This window comes from Jatropha curcas, chromosome 4, assembly GCF_041381405.1.
Source record: "Jatropha curcas cultivar XTBG-Jc1 chromosome 4, XTBG_Jcur_1.0, whole genome shotgun sequence".
Lineage (NCBI taxonomy): Eukaryota > Viridiplantae > Streptophyta > Magnoliopsida > Malpighiales > Euphorbiaceae > Jatropha > Jatropha curcas.
In genome coordinates this window covers 26,135,873-26,155,009 of record NC_143154.1, presented here as the reverse complement: position 1 = coordinate 26,155,009, position 19,137 = coordinate 26,135,873, and the positions used below count along the sequence as shown (strand labels likewise).

Sequence of the window (19,137 nt, the reverse complement as noted above, 5' to 3'; positions counted from 1 at the left end):
AAAGAGATTATAGTAAATGTTATTAAAAAATATAAGTTAATTATAAAATGTAAAATAAAATGTGTATGTGATTTTTATAAATTAATTTGGTACTTAAATAAAAAAAAAAAAAAGCAACTGGCATGTAACAAAAACTATATGAACCAATATATTGAAGAGAATATAAATGACATATTTTATATTTAAATTGATATTTTAAAGTGAGAAATAAATATATCAACTTCTTTTCAACGAGATATTACAATGCAAGATATATAACTAAAAAAAATATTTTATTGTATATATAAAAATCATTATATTTATTGCAATCTAAATAAGAATTTATACTTTAATTATATAAATAAAAAAGTTAAATGAATATAAAATATGAATATATAACGAGTATAGTTAGCGTGCATCGCACGTCATAAAAAGAACTAGTATTATCAAAATTACAAATAAATTTATACATCATACATATAACTCTACTATTAGTAGCTAATAAAATTCGTTGATAATAAATGAATTCGTATCCTTTTAAATAATGAAACCAAAACTAAAAAATATAATACTAAATATTTCTTCTCGGAGGTGATGTTAACAAAATATATAAAAATTTTCATACTACCAAGTAGTCCGCTAATTGATTTGAACGTTAAAATAATAACTCAACTGGATCTTCTATGATTAGATTATTTTTCCAATGATTTACAACATATGAAAAATAAAGATGAGTTTCTGCCGCCAAGCGTCAATAGAATCAATAAAAGAATAGGTTATAGTATCAGACTCCATTGATTGAAAATCAACATCTGCAAATCAAGATCTAAAATCTCAAACCAAATAAAATTAAATATTCTATTTTTATTTAGTAATAAACTCTTACAAAGAAGGGACTACTCTCACAAAAAGGGAAAAAAAAAACTCCATAATAATAACAAAACAAAAAAGATAGATATATTATAGAAAAAAACATATGTGAATCTATTAAAATAAAAGAAATTAAAAATAAAAAAAGATGAAGAAAAGAGATAGTAAAAAATAAAAGGTAATATTGCTGATAAATATCGGTAGCCCAAATTAAAATTAGGATTACAAAACCAGAGAAAAAAAAAATCTAAATTTTTTTATTTGGATTGGTTTTTGATTCATACCAATGTTTTTAACCTCTGCTTTTATTCTACAGTACGTTTAACTTTTAAATCCCAACCCTTCCAGTTAGTCCGAGGTATGAGGTTAGTTGGTAAGCATGTAGGTTAAGGTTAGTTGGTAAGCATCTCACGAATAATTTAACTCATTTAGTCAAGTAAACGATTTAAGGGATAAATAATCTTTCGCCTAATGCTTCTTCTAGATCATTTTATTATTATTATTCCAGGAATAAGGGATTCGCTGTCACTTATTGTACTCCCTTTATTTTTTTTTTTTTTACTCCAACGAAAAGGTAAACCATCAATTAAATTAAACACCAAAACCTGCAATGATTATACACATGAAAGTGAAAGTTAAAAACTGATCGATTTACCATTTCTATTCATGTAAAACCATATTTATACACCTCTATTCATTTTTACCATGGAGGATCAAAAAAAAAAAAAAAGGTAAAAAAATTCGAAAACTGGACACTTTCTCTTCTAAACAAAGAGCCGAGCCGATCCGAGCCGTCAAAACTGGACTTTCTTACATAAGTTACAGTTTCCTGTTTCCGTCTGTCTTCTTTTTATATGTTTTAATGACGAGTTGGACGATCAAGTCCCAGCTCAATCTTACACGTATCATCATCCGATGATCCATAGCCATAAGACTCAACTTTCCTTTTCTTCACCGGAACTACCACGTGACTTGCACGTGAAACGGGCTTAAGCCCAAGAGTCAACTCAAGTCCAAGTCCAGCTATTTCAGTACTTGCGTGATCGTGGCTGTGGACCGCTCTTTCTGTAGCCTTTATAACCGACTCCGGCTCGGCTCGTAACAGCATCGACGCCTCAGCTGTTTCAACGGAAACCATACTCTCCGTTTCTTTGCTTTCTCCCTCCACCATTGCCAACTCCGATTGGTGACTCACCGATGATTCGTGACTCGTCGACCGAGTCAACTCATCCCTAGCTGATGGCTCAACGATCGGCTTATTATTATTGTTACTGCCTTTCGACTTCACAACTCGCCTAACCCGGTTACGAGTCTTGACTCGGTTAAGATCGTTAGAAGCAGCAGAGTTCTCGTCTTTAGAAACATGACGTATATCATAAGCCTTCAAAGGCGGCCCATGGCCATTCGCAGCAGCTTCAGAGTTGATCGGAGTAATCGGCGTTCCTTTTAAAACGGCTTCAACAGCAGCTTGACAAAGATGCCAACTTCCAGACCATAACAATCCGACCGACCCATAAATCGGATTCACTATCCTTCCACAAGCCTCATAAAGCAAAGACCTGAAAATCGCTGTTTAAAAGAAAAAGAAACAATCAACATTCCAAAACTCCAGCCAAAGAAAATCCAAAATAACAATCAAACACACAATCACCCCACAAACTAACCAGGACGAAGATGTTCAGGGCCAGCGTTAATAAGATTCATTAATCCAGCACGGCCATAAAACTTGGCGAGAAAGACAGTCGCATTAGCTTGCGACTCGGGGCTCTTGATCCATTGCAAACAAGGTCTGATACTGCAATTTTCACTGCAACCCTTGCGTAGAACTCGACATCCATTACAACTCATCCGCATTTTTTAACAAGAAAAAGGAGAATGATGGTGGTTTTGAAAGGGGAGAAATTGTAGTTGTGGTTTTGGGGGAGAAAGGAAGAGAAGAGAGAAATGGGTATTTAAGTAAGAGGCAGAAGAAGAAGAAAAGGGAAGGTGGCCGTGGGTTTTAGAGGGTACTGGGTACGCAACTTGTTTTTATCTCCAAAACACTGGTTTCCACATTCAAGGAGGTTGGGTTTTTTTGTACTGTTTCATAGTTTCTATTAAAATAATAATTTAAACATCGTAAAGTGTATGATTAGTCCCACTCTCGTTTAAGGAGCGTGAAGACTAACTCCCAGTAAATGGATACTATTCGGTATTGGTATTGGTGATGGGGAGATAGGTAACTGCTTTGTTACGTAGCAAATGCGGAAGATGCAAAACTATTTTTTTTTTTTTGTAATTATTAATATTTACGAATTAGCTTACTCCTGTTAAAATTATTTTTTACCAAAAAAATATACGTGTGGTTGTGTTTTATGACGAGTATAATATACACTTGTCTTTTACGAAGATTGCTGTTCCATCTTGTAATGTTTTTTTAAACCTATTTCTCAAATGAGGTGTACAAGAATCATTGATAAATGAGAATAGCCTCATAATACACGAATTATGCTTTTCTTTTCAACAAGGAAATGCATAAATTATACTCTCTCCATCCAAAATAGTATATTATGTCTCTTTTCTTACTTGCTCTAAAGTATAATGATTTTAAAAAAAATTAAATTAAATTTTCAAATATTTTTATCCTTATTTAAAATGTCCTATTATATCTATAAAAATAGTTTAAAAAATAAAATATACGTGAATTTAATAAATAATTTCTGAAATATAAAGATTTTTTATCCATTCAATATATGTGTTTCCTAGAAATCAAATTTATATTGTCATCTTTCTAGGAATGCAGCCGTTTATTATCCCAATGAACACGTTGTTAATTGTCTTAGATTTATTTTTTAACTCTACAAATAAGTATAATTTTACATACCACTAACTGAATTGTTAATATTTTTAAAACAATTAATTAAGATTATAGATCAGTCGAATTTTAAATTAAATTTTATTAAATTTGAGTTCATTTAAATTTAATTTAGTGTAAAATTTGAAAAATCAAACTTGAGTTCTTATCTATTAAATAATTAATAGTACAAAAATTACCCCAAAAACAAACTTGAACTCAAGCTGAAAATCAAATTGTTTTGTTAAATCAATCTGATAAATAGGTAGATTATAATTTCTTAAACTTATTGAACAGTATTTTTTTTTTTTTTTTACCAAAAAGCTTACGAGTCACTCGACTTCTCTCATTTGCCACCTCACCATTAATTATTTTTATTGGAATCGATGCAGAGGGGCAAATTGGCAATAACAAAAGTAAAAGACAGGTGTATAAATGAGAGTAGGAAAAGGTTAGAATAGGCATGCAAATGGGTTCAAACATTGAGAAGGGAAGAGAAGAGCGCGTGTCAGGCACGTTTTGGTGTCAGAGTGCGGTCGAATCGCCACATATCGGGGAAAGAGAGGGGTCCACCGGGAGCTCCCGGTTTTCAATGAAATGAAAAGAAAAATAAAAAAAAAAAAAGCAGATTAAAATTAAAGCTCCTGGTTTTCGGGAGGTCGTGTGTTCAAAACCGCTTTTGGGAAAACCAGTAACCGGTTTCCGGATTTGTTGCGTTGTGCGTGTGCCTTTTTATTTTTGGGACTGTGGGCGCATTACAGGACCTGTTCGCCAACGGTTTTGGAGGACTTTGGCTGCTTTATTTTTTATTATTATTTCGCTTATCGTGTTTAGGATCACAACTTGGATTATATTACACTATTCCTGTACAATTTGACACTCTAATCCTGTTTATTTTTATCGTTGGATAAATAATTATTTAATCCTCTTTTTAGTGAACAAGCTGGATAATTTTTTTAGATGCCTAAAACTATTTAGCGATTCTGCTTCCTTGGAACATATATATTTGATTATTCTTGTCCATCACACCTAACCTTTTATTATTAATAAGTCCCTCGCTTTTACTATTTTTATAAAAAAATATTTATAAGCAGAAACGATTTATATTTATAAATAGAGAGAAATATTATTAAATGTTAAGATACCAAAAAATTAAACTTTTGACGTTCGAAAATTTTATTTTTCAAATATTGCAACTATAAGTTATTATTAGACTAATAACCAACATTGAAGTATTGGTTTTATTGTACAAAAATTAAAATATTTAATTTCCTTTCCTTTTAGAATTATATATTTACAGTGCAAAAAATTGAAGATTTTTTAGTCAGGTTTGTGTACAGATAAATATATAAAGAGTAAAAATGGTAAAAAAATTATTACTCTTTGAAACCATAAATATAACAAATATTTTAAAATATAGTATTTTCTTAAAAGTGACAAGTATTTAAAAACAATGACGTATCAATCATAAAGAATGACTATCGAGTTAAATTATCAAATAAATATATATAGTTTTTAATTTCTCTCTTGATATGAAATTTTATTTTTTTTTTTATCAAATTAGAATAATAGTAGATCTAATACAACATGCAAATGATGAAATTAAAAAAAAAAAATGATAACTTTGTAATTATCATGTGGGCATGTCTTGACTTTAGTTTGGTTTTGTCCGTGATTTAGGAAATTAATCAAAATTAGTGGTCATAAATATTGATTCCACATCTAATAATTTCCTTCAATGTTATTTAATGAACCGGCGGCTGCAAAGAATTTGGAAGACAATGACTCTCCAACCTCCGTTTAATTATAAAATCCCCAACTTTGTAATTTCCTTAATTTCTTTCTCTACCATTAAATCATTGAACTTTAATTTTTTATTAATTGTTTTATAACCAATCAATTAAAATACGAGGTATGCACAAGTTTCAATTTTAAATCCAACGGTCAAATCGACATTAAATGATGATTCAAGCCGTTATGGTTTGATTTTAATTTTTTATTTTTTAAAATTGAAATTAATGGTTTTAGTTTAAAATCGATGGATTCTAGTATAAAACCGTGGAAAATATTTTTGTTTTATAATAATTTTTAAAATAAATTTTAAAATACTTTATAAAATTAGTTAGACTTTTTCAATAGTATTATTTATTATTACTTATTTACTCAAACTAAAAGAAAAATCTAAAAATTGAAAAGAATTATCTAATTTTAATTTCAAATTAAAACGAAACAGTAATTGGTGGTTTTAAAACTGCCTAAAAGTAGTTTTATTTTAATTTCACATTTTTATAATTAGATCAATAGTTTTGAGAATGAAAGCGGTGTTTCTGAAACTGTAATCATGCTTATAGTATACATAACCACTAGTTTAATAGCTAATTAACCTCACTTTCCTCATTTTTATTTAATTTTAGCCTCATCTTTATGAACCAACTTACATATTATTATATAATTTAATGGGTAATTTGTTTTTTTGTAGATTTATACACAAATTTATATTTGATGTTCTCTCTTTAGGACTCTTTCTACTCGCTTCTCCCCATTTATGGTTTTTAATTAATTGTTTAAGATCAATGGGACCCAACGAGGGAACTTCATGCTCTCCAAAATTGGATCTCTAATATATTATTCTTATTTCTCTCTCGTCCACAAATAACTTTCAAATGTACGAAAATAATATATCTATAAATAAATGTTACATTTATGGATTTTAAAAAATAATAAATCTTTTTTCTCATTTTTGCCATTTGAAAATGACTAACATTAATCTACAATTTCTAAAAATATCTCTTTTTATTATAAATAAGGGATAATATAATTTGTTTACTTAATAATTTATTATAAATTAGATATATGAAATAACTTTCTCAAGAGACGAAAAATATTGTGCAAATGTGATGGTACTTCATAGATGTGCAATTATAGGAGGGATTACTAATTAATGAGTTAGTTACAGAAAATGCCATATAGCCACAAATTTATTATTTAGGCCAAAATGTAATCTAAGTGGAATTGAGTCGATACGCTGTGAGGCTAAATTTTCAATTCAAATTCGAGTATATTTTAATTTTTAAATCCAAACTTGACTTGAATAAATGCTCAAAATATTAAAACTCAAATAAGCATTCTTTGATGATTAAGAACAATTAGAGGCATGAAAATTAAGAAGTTTCACTAAAAATTAAATTATTATGTCCAAATTATATCCAATTGTGATAAATTCCAAAAAAATTCACCAAAAGTTCCCAATTGACTCGCCCTCTAAGATCTTATCATACCTTATTAGCCATTTGAAGTTAGCTTAAGAGGGAGAGAGTTCAAGACCTCATTAGATCCTCCTATAATCATGTAAGACTTGGCATCATTATGACTTTATATGAGCAATTACGTAGAATAGCATAAAAGGTTTCATTCACGAGCAAGTTGAGAGTTTTAACGTATACCTTTTTTTTTTCAAGTTTAATGACAATTGACGACAGGGGCGGAGGGAGAGGACAGGGAGCCCCGATCCTCAAACCCTAAATTTTGGATGGAGTCGGGTGGGCATAACCCCGAACCACCCCATTACCATCTCTATTCGTGATGGATGACACATTTCAATTGGGTAATTTCACTACACAAAGTAATTCAAAGATAAGATAGATTCATACGTATAAATTCAATACAATCATGCATACCCTAAATCATTGTTAATCAAAGAATGAAAGGTATGGTAAAGGGTTACATGCAAGCTATCATGATTAACAATTTCCCAAATTCATATTCTCACCGACAAATTAAAATTGATTGACATTGACTTGATTTCTATATTACTACATCTCTTCTCATTTTTAAGTATTTACGTATAGAGCTCCACATTTATGTAAAGACCCTTTAACCTGTAAGTAATATTTTTCTTGTATGCCTAAAATTTTCCAAGAAAAGAGTTAGAAGTAGTAGTAGCAGCAGAAGCAGCTAAGCCCAAAAATTTCATATGGGAAACTGATGCAACCTAACTTTGGAATTTTCTGATTCCAAGAAAACAAATACTGCCAAAAGACTATCATTAGACCCATCAATGGACAGCTTTGTTTTTATAAATGTATATATATATATATATATATATATATACATATACATATTGCAATTTATTATAGAGTCTCTGATTTGTATTGCTAAACTACTTATTTCTTCTATAAAATTTTTCTTTCATTTCTCATGCCTGAATCAAGGACTAAATAGTAATTCAATAAGAAAATTAAAATTTTAAATATTAATATATTCTATGTGAAAAATTAAAAATTAAAAATTATTTAAATAGAAATTTTGAGTAAATTACCACCTGATATAAGTGGTTCAACATTTTATTTCTTTACCGAGATTGCGAATTTAGTTTTATATATAAATACAAGGATATATTCAATAATATTAGTTAGCTGTTATGGTAACTGTTAGTTTTTAATTAATAGGTGTTTATCTCGCGGTTTAAATTAAAAATTGTCAATAAAAATAATTATTAAATTTAAAATAATAAAAAATAACGTTAACGGTTAAAATGATAAAAAATAACTAAGTAATTTTAAAAGATTAATTTCAAATATTTTACTTTAATATATTCAAAAGGTAAGGATAAAGTAATAATTCACGTAAGCTTCAAGAACTAGGCAATAATTTGGCCTCTGACGATGTATAGAGAAGTTCCAAATTCAGAAGGTTTAGGCCAAGTGGGGTTGAGCTGAGGCTTGAAGAGGACACAATGCCATGCAATAGTGTCCAAAAACTCATGCAAAATGTTTGGGCAGCGCGTGGCCTTCACTTTTTCAATATTGTCAGTGGGAAATTAAATTGTTTGCCTTTATTTTTTTAGAAAAAATAAATTGAATACTCCATGTTTATAGGAAAGTGTTGAACCGATGATGTGAAAGAAAAAATTCAGAATAGGCAGAGGTTTAGGTTTCTTTTGGGAGAGTTTGCTATTTCACTAGCTTAGGTTCTTTTTTTAAAGAGGCCTATTATAGCTAGCTAGAGCTAGGGGTGAGGGTTAGTTGCCATTAGTTATAAAATAAATATATTTTTCTATTTTTATAAATATTAAAATAAAAATAATTTATTTATTTATAGTATTATTTTCTAAAATAAAATGACATCATAATGAATAAAATTTACTTTTATAAGAGATTTAATTTAAATATAAATAAAATTGGACTATAGGGAAAAAAAAGTTAGATTTATGGTATAATTAAAACCACCGCAAAATTTAAGGATTTTTTTATGATTTAAACACATAAAATTTACAAAAAATTGCAAATTTATAGTTGAACAACTAGTCAACTAGTATGAAAAAAATTACTCTTTTTAACGGTAAAACTAATTTTAAGTTTACATGCATAAGAAGATATAAGGATTGATGCTAAAAAGAAATAGAAATAGAAAAATAAAATAAAATTACTCTTATTAATTGGGGTTTTAGAAAACTAACATGAAACCATTTTTACCCTAGCTTTTTTTCTAATTTGTATTTTTCTTTTTCGTCGTTTATAAGAAAGAGGCCAAAATAAAAGAGAGAGTTACAAAATTTTGATTCCTCCAAACCTAATTAATCAATGCCATGTGGTTGATATTTTGGCAGGAAGGTGGTGAAGTTTTCATGCATGACCTTCCAAAACGCATGCAAAATGTTATTTAACACAACGCGTGTCTACGCTTTTCTTTTTCTTTATTTTGAATTTAAGATTCACACGGTAGTAATAATTTCTGACAAGTTGAGACAAATGTTTGATATTAGTTTTCCCGAGAGTGTTGATATAATTCTTCTTCTATAATATTTGTCTCACATCCTTATTCATGTTAAAAATAATAAAATTGTTTAGATCTAATATATCGGTTCAAAATTTTCGAATTTTAAAATAATATTATTTTATCGGATCATGAATGGTACTGCAGAAAGAGGGATAATATTTCATTTAGAACTGAGGAAGATATTGAGTATAATTAATTATGGATTGATAGTGATTTACTGGTCTATGAATAGTACCACCGGTCTGTGAATAGTACCTCTGGTCCGGGAATCTGTATTATTTTTATTCGAAAAAATTACTATTTATATTTTATATTTTATTTAATATTTTTGGAGTATGCATACATGCTTTTTATGGGTGGTGAGTAACTTGTGAATACTCAATTACTTCTAATTTATAATCTATTATATGTTAAGTTAAGATAGTGTCTCCGGCACTGAATGTGGCATCCGCCGTCGGGTCTCATAGGACTGGGCGGAGGTTGTTACATCTAATTAGGTTCCATAAGAATACATTTCATTTTTTTTTTCAAGCCTTAGACTTGGATCATAATACATATATCTATTTATTATCAATATTATTGAAATTAATTTATTGAGTAAATTGATTATATTACCTTTAATTTAATATTAATTCTTCAAGAAATTTATTAAATTAAAATAATAATTATTGGTCATATACAAAGGGTAAACATGAAAAAAAATTTTATTACTTCTTAAAACTATAAATGTGACAAGTATTTTGAAATAAATTATTTTTTTAAATGTGATAAGTGTTATAGAAAAGAGGTAGTACTAATTTTTAAATTAATATTATATTTTTTTATTATTTATACGAGTGATTTATTATTAGTCTATTTATATAAAAATATAGAATATATTATATATATCCCATATCTTTATATAATTTTCTTTTAATAAAATTTCTAGTTTAATTTCTTCTAATAACACACTAATTTAGTTAACTCTGAGGCATGCATATTCCTATAAGCTAGTTCAAAAATATCTCAAAACATGACTACTAAAAAATAAATATCGCGATTGCCTTAAAAAAAATTATCATGATTTGTTAAATTTAATTTCTTAGAAAATAGAAGTCTATTTCAATTAATTTTTCATTACCAAATGTTATAGAGAAACAAATTTTGGGTTGTTAACTTTATAAGTAACAATAATAATTTTATCAAAATACAATCAAACAAGCAATTTAGCTCGTGTAACCTTATTTATTGTTCTTGAATTTTTGTTCTTTTTGGCAGAATCAAGAAGTAAATCTCTCTTGTACTTTAGAATGCAAATTGGTCGTGTAAAGTAAAGGGTCGTGTACCGCCTCTCACCAAGTGTAATTTTTCAGGGATCAAATTTATATTTTCACCGAGACTGCTTAAGGGTTTTCCTCTTTGATTAACACATTATTATTCTCAAATTTAACAAGAGTAGTGTTATTTGGCTTATAATGATCCTGGATCATGACACTTTAAATGACATATATAACCTTGAGTGGTTTTCGATGGATAAATGGGTGGGAAATAAACTTAATTTTGGAGGAAAATATATGCATTAAATACATATTCTCATAATTAATTATTTTACTTCACTTTATCTCATAATTAATTATGTATATTGTTGAAAATGATGACTATTATTAAATTTTAACTTAAAGAAATTGTTTTTCACAACATCATGTTTATTGGTCATGGTTAATTTGATTCAAGCTAATCAAAATAATTTATGTACATAGTAAAAACTTGAAGTCTAAAATGAACTCTATAAGGATTGAACAATACCCAACTAATATAAATTAGACTTGACAACCAAACCGATATCATGACCAGATTAAGGTTGGATCGGGTTGGATAGGTTCAACCAGATTCTTAATTTTTGATTTTTTAATATTTTTACATGTGTGTATACCAACAAAATAATTTTCAACCCAATTTTCTAGTAAAATCAAAATTTCCAAAAAAGAAAATCTTTTTTATTAGCAAAATCTGGTTTTGTTCATTTTTATCATCTGTTCAACCTAATTTTCTCAAAAAAATTCAAATTTTTTTTCAAAAGTAGGTCGAAGTTGATAATGGAATCTAACAACCAATTGATTTTGGTTTAACTGGTTCAACCGGTCATTGCAATCTAATTCCAATAATATTGTACATGAATATACTTTTAATTTATTTGAGAGGTTATAAAATCCTAGCATATGAATCCCTTTAATAAAATTTTTTAAGTCAAATTCTATTTAAAAATTTTAACCAAAGTATGGATCCTACCATTGTTCATGCCTAATCAAAAAATTTTTAACTTGAATAAATTTAATTTAATTATTGTTTGACCAAGTGCAACTTTAACTAATTGTTACTTAATCTCGTTCAAATTTGGTTCTCTTAATTTAACTTAGTTCTAAGTATGAGACTTCATCAATCACTACTTAATTTAATTTCAATCAGGGTATTTCACTTTAATTTAATTTTAGGTGTGACTTAATTTAATTCAAATTAAATTGTCTAATTAATTTGATTCAAGTGTGACTACTCAATTGTTACTTCGTTTAATTTTAGTTTAGATATTTTAATTTAATTTGATTTATAAATATGATTTAATAGAGTGTAAATTAACCATTCAAGTTATTGCCCTTATCTATATGCATTAAAATTTATATGCAGAGAACGTTCTATAGACTTATCATAAGAAAATGTATAATAAGTGTCAAAATGATTTATACAAGGATTGATCATGAGATTTTACTTATAACCATGCCAAAATATGTGCTTATATGTCATTTGAGTTATAACTTTCAAGTATCACATAATTAGTGGTTATTTAGTTTGATTTAATTTCAGGTGTAACTTAATATAATTTAGATTAGATTATCTAAATTTAATTTGATTCAAATGTGATTTATTTAATCATTACTTCATTAAATTTTAATATGAATGTCTTAATTTAACTTAATTGTTAAATGTGACTTAATAAAGTATAAAGTAAATTTAAATGAGGTTAGCCTAATGGCAAAAAATACTTATAAGGTTAATAACTATATTTAGGTCACTGTTTCAATTTTTTGTTTATTTATTTATTTACTATTTATTCACCATTTCGCCACTCTACCTACAAATAAAATACTTATTTTCGTGTTTAATAGTTAAATATCCAATATATGTTTAAAATACACTTCCTATCACAATAATTCTTATTTTTCTAATTCATGATTAAATTTTTAATTCATCTAATTTAACAATATTTATGCATATAAAATTCTAGAAAAAATCACAATTTTTTTTATGAATTTCACAACTTAGTTATTCTTTAATGCACTTATTAGCATAGTGAACTTTATATGTGGAACTAATTTTCAAGTATAACAAAATGACTTATTTAATCGTTACTAAATTTAGTTGTAATTTGAATGTCTTAATTTCATTTGATTCCAAATATAACAAAGTGTAGCTTAAAAAAATCAAGTTAAAGGAAAATTAAGTGGCATATAACTATTTATGTCTTATAAATTACCAAGACATTTGGAAGAATATGATTTGTTAATTGATGAGATAAAAACAAAATAAATGTCCAACATGTGCATTGATAATCTCATTGATACAACACGTTGTCTGGAGTTATTAAATGATGAAAGATAAATATTTAAAATTCAAATTTTAAATATTTTCCTCTCATTTAGGATTTTAAGTGTACATTAATTTTTTTTTTCAATTTTATCCACATTTATTAGGTGTTTTGTAGCCAAATTAAATTGGAAGCTTTTAAATTTAAGAGGGCAATTTAAACATTTTACCATATATTTTATAAAATTAACGTATACCAATTATTTTTTTAATCTCTGTAAAAAAATGAAATGTTGCTATTAAAGTGGGACGGAGGGAGTATGAAATAAATTCAGTCATACTTAGTTAAATGAAACCTAATTAAAGTTGTTTCATTACTAAAGATATGTTTATTGTCAAAAATATTTTCAATATTTCTGAAAATTTTTTAATATTGAAGGTGCTTAAAACAGTAATAGATAATGTAAAATATTTTCTAATTAAAAAAAAGTTATTGTAGAAAAAGAAAATTCATCTTGTGAGAAGGAAAACATTTTCTTAACTCTAAAAACTAATTGTACAAAAAAAAAAAAAAAAAAAATCTTTTGGTCATTACAGTCAATATTCACGGGGCTGTTGTAATCAACATCCAATCAATGAGGCAAAGAATTCTTAGCATAAGTATTAATTATCAACGATTATCATAATTTATTATTTATATTTATTCTTCTCATATTAATAATATTTTTTAAAAATATGATTTTTAATAAATTTATCGTCTTATTAATTAAAAAGATTAATATTTCTTAGTTGATTTTCAATTCTATAAACAAATAATAGAAAATAAATTACTTAAAATATTTTTCAAAAAAATTATCTTTTTAAAAAATAATTTTAAAAATAAGTTAAAAATAGAGAGAATCTTATAAACAAACAAACAATAAATAAATAAAATATTTATGAATGTGAAGTCCACGTCTTTGGGAGTGTTATACCTGTGTTTCGAAAAACAAGTGGCTGTGCCAATGGATCTGGGGACTATATTCCAGAACTGGAAAAAGCCGATGGCGTCCAAATTTGGAAATACTTGCCTTGTGTAAATAGAATTCCTCATGCCGACTAGATCGAGGCCCACTTACACGGACAAATCGTGGGCCCATTTCGACTTTGTTTTGGACTTCTCATTACCTAATTTACAATATTTAAATAATTAATAATGATTACAATATTAATGCATCATAATATTCTCATAAAATAAATAAAAAAAACATAATTCAAATCTTCTATTTGGAGATAATTTTAGTAGATGCGATTAATATCAAATTAATTTTTCATCAAATTAAATTGGATTAATTTTTCCTTTAAAAAGAAAAATGCGGAGGAGGCAGCACGTGGGAAACCTCCATTGTGTGTGTGTCTCGAAATTGATGAAAAGCGTCATTTGCTCCATGTTTTTAGGATGCCTGTAAACCTGTCTTTGCAAAACCAGGGGCCACGGGATGTCCGGCATCACTTTTTAAGTAATATTTAGAATTTTAATTAAATATTAATATTTTTTATAATATTTAATAATATAATAATTTAATTAGATAGTAAAGGTTAAGAGAATAATAATAATTACATTTCGATTAGTTTTTAAAAGCTAAAATAACGTTTTATAAAAAGTTAATTTATTATTTTTTAAATTTTATGAAAAATTAGTCAAATAATTAATAGTTAAATGTTGTTAAAATAACTATAACTATAAAACAACTAATTTTAACTATAATTATAAAAAATAACTAATTTTACCGAACATATTCTTCGTCTCTCATATTTTTTGTTTCTTTTTCTTCAGAGGTTGAATTCGTGGTAATAATCCGCTATGCATCAGAAGATAATGCTCCCGTTGAGTTATTAAATTGATGAAAATTTTTCGCATAAATGGTAAATCTCAATTTTTTTTCTTTTATAATAAAAGATTTATAGAACTGATAAAATATAATTCACTAGTTAAATTTATTTTTTATTAATTAATGTTATTAATTTTTGTTTAATTATCTTAAGAATTTTTTAATTATTTTTTAAAAGATAAATATAAAAATAACTTTTATTACTCTTTTAAATTATAAATATATTTTTAAATGTGATAAATATTTAAAAATAGAGATAAAAAAATAATTACATATAAAGATATATGAAAGATAAAAGAGAATAAAAACCTGGGAGTATGTATATCATGGTGGCCCAATTAAAATTAATTTCAACCCATGATAATGACCATCTAATATTTTTCCAACTTCGAATTATTCTTTGCCTAACATAAGGTGACATGACTATTTATACCATCAATTGTGACATTTTTTGTTTTTCATCCACAATTACAATAAAATGAAATAAATATCACGAACAAATAATGTACATTTTACCCGAAAGCTCTTTTTTTTTTTTTTTCAATTGAAATTTGAGACACTTGTCTTATTAGCTATAGCATTTAAAAATTATTTTTTAAAACTACAAATTAAATTATTATCAATAAGTTGATCATAAGTAAATTCACAATCAAATGAGATGATTAAAAATAAATTTTATTATCAAATAAGCTAATCATTAAAATTAACGCTATGGATTTGCACATGAAGAGATAAACTGAGTACGGATTTTGTTAAGAACAATGTGCAAATTGATCAAAAAAATCATTGATACAGTCGATTTTAATTAATTTGAAGTTAAATTTTAGTTGTTGTGATTAATATTATTTAATAAATAAGAAATTTTAACTTTGAGAATTGAGATCTCTTTCCCAGCTCAAGCGGGAGTTCAGGTGGTAATTGGCAGGCAGTTGAGGACGAAACTTCGCGTCAGCTGGGAGAACGCCAATATTTTTGCGGTTGGCTTTTGGAGGTTTCTTTTGCGACAATGTTGCCTCTTCTAGTCGTCTTCTTTCTTCCTTATTGTTTTTTTTACGTGGGGAAAAAGTACGTTGCAATTTATATAAATTTTATTAATTTTAACTATATTATTTTTTCAAAAAAAAAATAGTAATCCACCTTAAAATTCTGATTTTTCAATTGGATTTTTATAATAATAATAAAATTTAAAGCAATTAATATTATTTAAAAATATGTTTTATAAAATTTATTTTCTAACTAACTAATAATTGAAGACATTGTTGGATAATATTGTTAATTAGCTGTAGCTGTTATTCAATAATATGAATTACTCAATTTTAAAATAATCTAGAGCCGCTAGATCCTTGGAAGACCCCATCGCAATTTTTTATTTCTATTCTTTGTGGAAAGTGCTTATTGCCATCCAAATCTACTCGTATGTCAATATTCTCTTGGAAAATAATAATAATAAAATTCTCTTTTTCATTATATATTGCATGTGTGTATATTAAATAATAATTGTATTTTTTTTTTTATTTATATGACCAAAGTTTGGAATCAATTTTATAATAAGTCTTGCAATTTTTTATTTTGGTAGTTGTTCGGTTCATCCCCCTTAAGATTATTATTGAGACAAACGAGGTGTAACTTGTTGGATCTAATATTAAATTATTACCCGGTCCACCGTCCACTTTGATTAGCTGCTTTCAGAATCTAATCACACTATTAATTACTGCTAATTATGTTTATTTTATGTTTAAAATGTCGTGTATCACATTCGCACCTTTGATGTTGGAAAAAATATTATTTTATCCAAACTATTTAGTTCTACTTTACAAATGAAAAATGATTGTGAAAAATTGAAGCATTAAGACTATTTTATTATAGTGGCAAAAAGCATCAAATACATAAATACACAAAGATAACAAACATGACAACAATATTTATCCGATTTATTTTCTCACCGAAATTATATTTATGGGTATATGTTATTTTCATAATAATAATAATAATATCCTTAAACTTAAAATATTCAGAAATTTATAAATCGAATTATATTCAAGTTATTTTAAATTTGACCAATTTTAGTTCATTCAATTTTCATTTGAACCGGTTGGACCGAATTTAGCACTATTGCGTTAACATAGTGAAACTTTACACAGTTGGAAGAGTATATCATCTCCTAACTTCCTCCACCACCCAATTGTATAAACCTAATAATAGAATGTTTATTTTAAGACAACAATAAAAATTCTTTATTTGTCGGTGTGATTTGATCGACAGTGAGAGTCCGACAATTTATTGAGTTAAGAAGAGAGTTATCTCATATGACTACGGTGTTACATGGCTTATTCGCTTCCCAAAAAATTAAAAAAATAAAAATGATTTATTTAATAATATTATTTAGTATGATGAAAATAATTGTCTTTTTGTCTTTTTTGTACACAGATGAAGAGAAAGACGAAGACATACGTAGGATAGGACTTCCTTGTTTCACGTAGAAGAACCAAAGAAAAGAAAAGAAAAAAAAGGCAAAGAAAACATGAGTTGGATGCCGGCGCTTGGACGGAAGCTAGGTTGAGACATGTGAGAAGTGAGAATAGTCAAATTCCCACATGCAATGGTCACGTGTAAAAAATATATAGAGCTCAGCTCCTGGTTTTCAGGAATTGTTTTTCCCAAAACAGACGACTGGTTTCCGGTTTTAGTTTTATTTATTTGCTTATTGTTATTATTACAACTTGTTTCTTTCTTTAATTGGTCTCTCACTCTCTATTCTCTAACCTAATCTCTCTGTTAGATCACGAAATCTAAGGACACTCAAACTATTTATTTTAAAATTTTACCTATGTCTATTTAAATATTCTTTTAAGAATGTTCGTATAATATTAATATTAGTTTTATATTTTAACGAAAAGATAAAAACGTTTCCACGTTGCCATCTGAAGAAATTAATACTTCCAAAAAAAAAAATATTTTTTTTTAATTTTTAATTTTTAAACTTTAAGAACAAGTTAACGAGAGTTTGTTGCCATTGTAGATAAAGATTCTTATACAACTTTTTTTTAATGGTTGTTTAGGTTTCACTTAATAGTTAATTAAGAAATACTGTGGCCTTATTTGTTGACTATCCAGATGAAGTTATTAATGTTAAGAAGTAATTTACCATGTCATTATCAAATTTTAAATTACAAGCATTTAAAAGAGGTTTTACCATTGCATACTAAAGCATAGTCTAGTAATAAATATATATACGGTCTGATAATAGATTCAGATTTGATTTCCTTTTTTTAATACTCAAAAAAAAGATTTTAAACATTATTGCTTTTCTTTTATCTAACCTTAAACGTGTAAAAAATACTTGGTAACTAAAAAAAAAAAAAAAAAAAAAAAAAGCTAAAATCACAACCAAAATCATCTATGGCAATAAGATCGTATTGCTAATCAGCAATAATTTTTCTTTTTTTAAATTTGGTCCTTATTCATGTCGGAGCTAAGGGGTTTATGAGTAAAAAATTTTATGATTTAGTCTAAAAAATCAATTCATAAAATCATAATCAATAAAAGGGAATTATTTCTTTTTTTAAGAAAAAAACAATTTTTACAATGTAATGGAATTCTTCAATGTCACTAATTAGACATATGAACTTTGCTTTGATTGTAATTTTACCCATTGTTTTCCATCTAAATAAAAAATGTACTTAGAACCCGTTCTGGCTTTTTTTTTTTTCATTAAAACGTTGAAAAAAATAATTTTATAATCTTTAATATTATATAAGGATGTTTCCGTCTTTTGGTCAAAAAAGTTGAGCATATGACCAAATTAACTAAAAAGGGTATGTTCGGCAACACGAGCTATTTTAGTAGCTCTTAGCTGTTTTAATAGTTGTTAGCTGATAAATTTCAGCGGCTAGCTATTAGCTGTTTAAATAGTGGTTGAAAGCGAAAGTATTCGATAAAAACAATTATTTGATTGACAATAAATTTAAAATGACAAAAAATGATATTGAAATATTGACCTAAAATTTTCAATTAAAAATTCACTATACCTAAAATTACAAAATTTAAGGTAGTCAAAATTGAAAAGTTCATTATTTTATAAATAAAATGGAAAATTTTTAATACTTTAGGGGATCAATATTTTTTATTTTTAATATTTGTTTGAGTTCAAATATAAATATATAAATAATATTTTTTGTCTTTTACTATCAGATATAAATAAGCCAAATATAAAGATAATAAAATACATAATATGGTAACAGAAGAATT

At 26.7% G+C, this 19,137-nt stretch overlaps 1 protein-coding gene across 1 annotated transcript; it reads right to left on the bottom strand.

Annotated features, from left to right (window-relative positions):
* Window positions 1–1,478: 1,478 nt before the first annotated feature.
* LBD40 (LOB domain-containing protein 40) lies at window positions 1,479–2,838 on the bottom strand. Its single transcript, XM_012222586.4, has 2 exons — window positions 2,514–2,838; window positions 1,479–2,418 (listed from the first exon to the last, which is right to left on the bottom strand). Exons 1-2 carry the CDS (start codon window positions 2,701–2,703, stop codon window positions 1,709–1,711), a joined length of 900 nt encoding a protein of 299 aa, XP_012077976.1. The 5' UTR covers window positions 2,704–2,838; the 3' UTR covers window positions 1,479–1,708.
* Window positions 2,839–19,137: the final 16,299 nt, after the last annotated feature.